The sequence below is a fragment of the Papio anubis genome, chromosome 2 (genome assembly GCF_008728515.1).
Source record: "Papio anubis isolate 15944 chromosome 2, Panubis1.0, whole genome shotgun sequence".
NCBI classification, from domain to species: Eukaryota; Metazoa; Chordata; class Mammalia; order Primates; family Cercopithecidae; genus Papio; species Papio anubis.
Window position 1 is genome coordinate 49062708 of NC_044977.1, and position 6660 is coordinate 49069367.

General features: G+C 62.5%; 1 protein-coding gene across 1 annotated transcript in view; it reads right to left on the minus strand.

Moving 5' to 3' along the window:
- The window catches only part of PLXND1 (plexin D1), a 52676-nt gene extending 48470 nt beyond the window's left edge, over positions 1-4206 (minus strand). The window contains exon 1 of the mRNA XM_021922684.2: positions 2726-4206. Within this exon, the coding sequence (XP_021778376.2) occupies positions 2726-4036 (1311 nt within the window). The 5' untranslated portion in view covers positions 4037-4206. The remainder of the gene's footprint in view (positions 1-2725) is intronic.
- Positions 4207-6660: the final 2454 nt, after the last annotated feature.

Sequence of the window (6660 nt, forward strand, 5' to 3'; positions counted from 1 at the left end):
CAGCACTTTGGGAGGCCGAGGCGGGCGGATCACAAGGTCAGGAGATCGAGACCATGGTGAAACCCCGTCTCTACTAAAAATAGAAAAAATTAGCCGGGCACAGTGGCGGGCGCCTGTAGTCCCAGCTACTCGGGAGGCTGAGGCAGGAGAATGGCGTGAACCCGGGAGGCGGAGCTTGCAGTGAGCCGAGATTGCGCCACTGCACTCCAGCCTGGGCGACAGAGCAAGACTCCGTCTCAAAAAAAAAAACAAACAAACAATGCTTTGGGATAAGGATTGCTTTTACTGTCCCCACTTCACAGATGAAGAAACTGAGGCCCAGAGAGGTTAAGTTCCTTGGCCAAGGTCACACAGCTGGGAAGTGACAAAGTGGGACTTGAACCCAAGCAGCCTGATGCAAAGTCTAGGTTCTGAATCTGTCCCTGCGTAGCTGGCAACAGCCTGGAGCAAGAATAATCATCCCTCCCCCACCCCTGCCCATGCTAGAGGCCCAGAACGGGGACCTTGAGCACCTCTGGGAGATACCACCAAGTGGCACTGGCCTGTGCCCACAGCGGGCACGGGGAAGAGGAGAAGGGTGTGGAAAACAGGGAGGGTGACCAAGGAAGGCCACAGCTGGAATCTGTGGCCTTGGGGTGGGGAAGAGGCCCTTGGCCACTCTGTCCTGGGGTTGTGTCCCTGGAGAGGCCCTGTCCCCTTAGGTAGAGAAGCCCCAGCCCCCCTCAGCTGGGTGAGTCACTGCACCGAGGGACCAGACCGTGGGAACCAGAACAGTTCTTCTCAGAGGGGGAGGGAACCCTGGGCTGGCCTGAGGAATCCCACAGATCAGCTCACACCAAAGGGCCCGGACACAGGGCCTGAAACTACTGGAGGAAGGCCCTCAGCCCACAGGACACTTCTCTCCGTGCAGTGACTCCCCACTGAGACCCCCAGTGCCAAACACAGGTGCTTGGGAGATGAAGCTCTGGGGTGGAGATGGTGGATGAACCAACCATGGCACTGGGCAAGCAGCCCCGCCACCCATGGACTGTCTGCTCTGCTCACCCACTGTGACCTTTACTTTCAGGGTGGCCAGCCGGATGGTGGGCAGTCATGGGAGCCCGACCTCGACCTCAGGAGAAGGAATCTGCATTTTCTCAAAGCCCCAGTGTTGGGCCCACCCACAGGAGAATGGTTAATCTCATGAAATTCTTGTCACAGCCACGGAGAAGGGACAGGGTGGGGCCCCAAGAAAGGCTCCGGATCACCACGAGAAGGCTGAGTTCTGAATTTTGCTGATGGAGATGCAGCTTCCTAAGGGAATGGCAGGCAGTGGAGCTGAAGCGGGCTCCCCAGACTCAGATGGGTGGAGGGTGTGGGAAAGGCCCCAGTGTCATTCTGGAGCCTCATTCCTCAAGGTGAACCATGGGGATGAACTGACTCGGCTCCCAAAGCCAGTGTGAGGAGCAATCCCTTGCCATGAACTTCCTTTAGGGGAACCATACCAAGTCCCCTCCCACACCCTTGTCATGTCAACACACATGCTGATCCCCTCAACCTGGCCTGCCTTGCTACTGTCCAACCCAGCCTCAGACACCTGGGCCCCATACCCGCCTGGACTCCTCCTCATTCCCCACTGAGCCCCATGGCCCTCTCCTGCCCCCAAAACACCCCTGTTCACATCCCTCCATCCTCCTAGCCCTGGCATCTGCCCACCCCAGCTGCCTGGGACTCCCCCAAAACACACACACTCTAAGATCCAAGTCCAGAAGGCAGCAAAGGCTGGACATTTAAAACATAGATGCCGAGGCCAGACAGGCTAGATTCAAATCCACCTCTGCTAGTGCCCAACTGTGTGATCCTCAGCAAGTTACTTAATCTCTCTGCACCTGTTTCTTCATCTGTAAAATGTGATGAGAATAGAGGCTACCTGAGAGGGTTGTTCTGAGAACTGGGAATTGTGACATATGATGCCCCTGGCTGGCACTCCACAAGTGCTTTTGTTTACCCCAGACTCCCACACCTGGTACATACTAGGTGCTCAGGAAATAGTTGCAGAATAGGTGAATAAAAGTTGGCCTCAGGCACACACCTGTTTGCCAACCATGCGGCCTTCTCAGAGTACCGACTCAAGCCCAAATATCTGCGTCCCCTGCCACGCACGTCCCACTGCACACCTAGCTCTGTCCTGTTGCACCAGTGTCTCTGCAGTACACCTATCTGCCCTATGCGTCTTCAGGCCCCAGCTTGCTGGCACACAAGTCCATGCAGACATCTGCAGGGCCCTGTGTGCCTCCTTGCACACCTGCCACACCCATGCAGGCATCACCAACGTGCAATGGTAGCTCTGACAGGCTCACCCTGTGGCCCCAGAACACACATTTGGTCAGGTATGCAGTCAATTACTGCGCCCTCAGCATGCATCTGTGACCCCCACGTGTACACCTGAGCTTTATGCGCACCTGGGTACCTGTGGCAACTTGGACCCCTCCCAGTACGCCTAGGTATGCGCGCCCGTGAGCCAGCACTCACTTGAGTCCCTGCACTTGCCCACTTGCGCCATACAGGCGCCGGCAGTACTCCTCTGGGGACACCTGTATTCTTGCGTGCACACCTGGGTTCCCCGTACATCTGGGTCTCTGCGCGCTCCCACCTGTGACCCGCTCAGCTCACGACTCACTCGGTTCCCGCCGCCGCCCCTGCCGCCGCCCGCGCCGCCGCCCGCGCCGCCGCCGCCCGGGTGTACCTGGATGTTGCGCTTGCGCTCGCAGGCCGGCCCGGTGCCCTGCACCACGCTGTCGAGCACCGCCACCACGTCGGGCGCCGGTTCCACGAAGCAGGCGGTGCGCGCAGCGCGGATGGCAGCTCGCACGTCGGCAAAGCGGAAGGCGCAGAGTGCGGCCGGAGCTGCGCGGGCCGCGGGGGACCCCTGGGGCCGTTCGAAGACAGCAAAGAGCCGCTCCCGGGCTGGAAAGACCGACACCAGGCGGCTGTAGAGGTCGCCGCGGCCCGCGCCTCCCGCGCACTGCAAGCCCAGCTGGATGTAGGACTCGGTGAGCTTCTTGGCGTCGCTGCCGGCGCCGTGGGGCAGGCAGATGCGCGCCAGCAGGCTCCGCGCTTGGCTCTCCTTGTCGCCCGCGCGCGCCTCGCTGTTGAGCGCCAGGTACGCGTAGGGCTGTGCGCCCGGCGGCGGGTCGGGCGGGTGCAGGAAGGCGCTCACGAAGCCCAGCTTGTGCTGCTCCTTGGCGCCCTGCTTGATCTTGAGGATGTTGTCGTCGGAGGGGTTGAGGTCGAAGGTGAAGAGCTTGGCCAGGTCGCCGCGCGCGTCCAGGGAACGGATGGCGATCTCGGGCGTGTTCTCGAAGCGGTGGTCCTCCAGGCTGCGGTTGCGCGGGAAGAAGGAGCTGCCGTAACCGGTGTACGTGGCGCCCACCAGCAGGCGGCTGCCCCCCGCGCCCGCGGCGGGAGGCAGCACCAACCCCACGGTGGACGCGTTCGGGTGGTTGGCCGCCACGTTCAGCATGCTGGGGAACACCGTGACGGGCTCCGCGGGCGGCGCGGCGGGCGGGAAGCGCACGGCCACGGCCGAGATGTTGCCCCGGCGCCGCAGCTGGCAGAAGCCCTGGTAGATGGACCCGCACACGACCACCAGGCCCTGGCCGGGGTCCAGCTGCAGGATCTTGTTGTAGTTGTCCGTGAGGCGCCGCGGGTGCTCGCACGAGGCCTGCGGCAGCTGCGGAGCGTGACACAGCGGGCTGTCGGGCACCGGGCCGACGGCCGCTTCGGCCTCCAGGCTCAGGTTGGCGCCCGACAGCTGATAGAGGCGGTTGACGGCAGCCAGGTACACCGTCCCCGCCGCGCCGTCCAGGGCGAAGTTGTTGGTGGGCGTGGGCGAGGGGAACCGACGCTGGATCTCCAGGGCGCCGACCCGCGCCGCCCCCAGGAGCAGCAGCAACAGCAGCGGCACCGGGTACTGCGGCGGCGTCGGGAACGGCTGGGGGCTGGCGGCGGCGGCCCGGGCGCTAAGGGGTGCGCCGCCCGCGGCGCGAGGAGCCATCCGGGCGTGCGCGGTCTGCGCGGCGCGGCGAGTGCATGGGGCGCGGCGCGGCCAGGAACCGGGAGCCCGGAGGCGGCGGGAGGCGGGGGGCGGGCCCGGGCCGCGAGGCGCTTCCTGCCCGCGCCAGCCGCCCGGCCCGGCGCCCGGGCCCGGCTCAGCCTCGCCGCGCAGCCCGGGGGGCGGGGCGGGGGCCGCTGCGGGCGCCACTCCCCGCCCGGCCCCACCCGCCCCAGGGACCCCGCGCCTGTCCTGAGCCTCCCGGGCCCCCGCCCACGCCACTGGTCCACCCTCCAGGGCTCCACCTTCCCTTCTTTCCACTCCCTTCCTTCCACCACTTCCGCCTTCCACTCCTGTTCCCTCACCCCTCCCATTCCTCATTTTCTGTCCTCCATCTCCACAAACTTTCCATTCTTTTCTCCAGGTTCTTTCTCCCATTTCCTTCCTCCAGTCCTTCCTCCTCCATTCCTTCTCTCCTCCTACTCCATTTTCGTCCAACCTCCATCCCTCCGTGCTCCCTCTGCCTCCCTCCAGACCTCCGTCCACTCCATTCCCTCCCCCTGAGCTCCCATTCCCTTCTCCACTCACCTTCCCAGACCCTGTGTCGCCCCTCCACACTCAGCCTCCCTCCACCACCTTTCTCAGGCTGTCCGAGACGCCCGCTTAGGGGAGGGCCTGCCAGTCGGGCCCCCAGGCCCCATAATCTGTCCCCCAAACCCCAGCCGCATGAAAGGGATTTACAAGTGGCAGGGCCAGAGGGACCAGTGCTCAGGGGTCAGACATATAAATGAGGAAAACATGGAGAGGGGAAATAGTTCCGGCCAGCGGCCCACAACAGATAGCCAGAGCAAGGCCTTGGTCCTGGAGCCCACAGTTGCCTCGTGTGGAGACCCAGCCGCACCCCCACCCCTGGCACCCCCGCCAGGCATTTTCCCTAACATCCTCCCAGGCTTAGTGGAAGATTAGTCCCACACAAGCCGGCACTGGGCAGGGTTCTTGATCTCAGAAGCAGCAGGTGGGCACTGGCGTTAGGGGCGGGCAGGCAGCCTGGTTCCGAGGTCACAGCCCTGTCAGGACCTTGCGCCGCGGCTGCTTCACGGGGGTGCTCACACAGCACTAGCCCGTGCCAGATGCTGTGCCAAGCACTTGCCATGTACGGGCTCTCTTTTTCCTCACAGATACCCTGAGGCTGTCGCTATTGGTAACCCGTCTTCCAGATATGGAAACCAAGGCTGAGGGGAAGGGACTGGCCCAAGATGCTCAGCTCATGAGGAGCAGTGTTTGAAAGCAAAAGCCCTTCAACTCCGGCCTCTCAGAACGGGGCCTCCTATCAGACCCCCAGCTGCCACAGGGTGTCCGGTGGGCCTCACTCTGAGAGTAGCGGGGCCTCATTTTCCTCTTTCCCACCCAACCAGGAAGGAAGGGCAGGAGTGTCTGTGTACCATGGGGCAGGCAGGAAAGGCTGGGCCTGCAGCCGCCCCCAACTTCCCTCAACACCCTCGCCTTCCTGCCATCCTGCCCGCCTTGTTCCAGACTCCTCAGCCCCGGTCTGGCCACTGCTTTGATGGCCGGGAGTGAGCTGCGGGAAATTGGAGGCCCCCTCCCAGGCCCATCCACCCACCAAGAGCCACTCAGGGGACTGCCCATGGGACTGTGTCCCTGTCTCCCTCTCTGGATGGAGAAGGTGCACATCGTGCCATCCACGGGAGCCAACTGCAGAGCCCAGGGGGGTGCATGGGGCCTGCCTCCACACCCCTCTTCCCCCCTCGCATCCTCAGTGCCCCCACCCTGGTCCATCCACTGGTCTCTCTGTCTTATCTCTTTCTCTCCTGCCCCCACCCATCTCTGTTCCTCTCTGTCTTGCTCCTCCCGTTCACTCTTTGTCTCTCCTTCTCTCAGTGTCTTGCCCCCTTCCCTTTCCACTCATCTGTCTCTCTGTGTGTCTCTATCTCTGCCTCTCTCTCTGTCTCCTTCCTTATCCCTCACCCCCGCTCCCTCTCCAGCCCCTCCTCTCTTCCTTCCTGTCTCCCGCTCATCTGGCTCATCTTGCTGCATCCTGCAGCTCCCCCCACTGAGCCCCGAGGATAATGCTCAGTGTGGCGATGATCCTGGGCACTTGGGACACAAGCTCCCTGCCAAGCTGAGCAGTGGGGTTTAGGAGCTGCCTAGGTGAGGGGTATTCGGATCTGAGGATCCTCACATCAACTGGAGGTGAGATGTGCTGTGTGGTCTTGTGCAAGGCACTCGCCCTCTCTGAGCCTCAGTTTCCTCAACTATAAAATGAGGACAATCGTAGCACAACACCTGACCCTGGGAGGGCATGAGACGGAGAATATAACACAACAGGTGTCAAGCACAACACAGGCTCTTAGCAAACACCAGTTTCTCCCCGCCTTGTGGCAGTGAACCATGACCCCTGAGGCCCATGTTAGAGCTGGGAGTGGGGGTGGGGGGCATTGCAACAGAAGACCAGGGCTCCACCTCCTGTCCTGAGCCCCAGTGTGGCTAGCAGAGCCACCAGACAGTGAGAGTGAGTACTGTGCCCAGCACTGCCCTACCAGATCTTACACCATCCTTGCAGCCAGCTGACTAGGCTGGGGTCAGCAAACCCATTTCACAGATGGGGA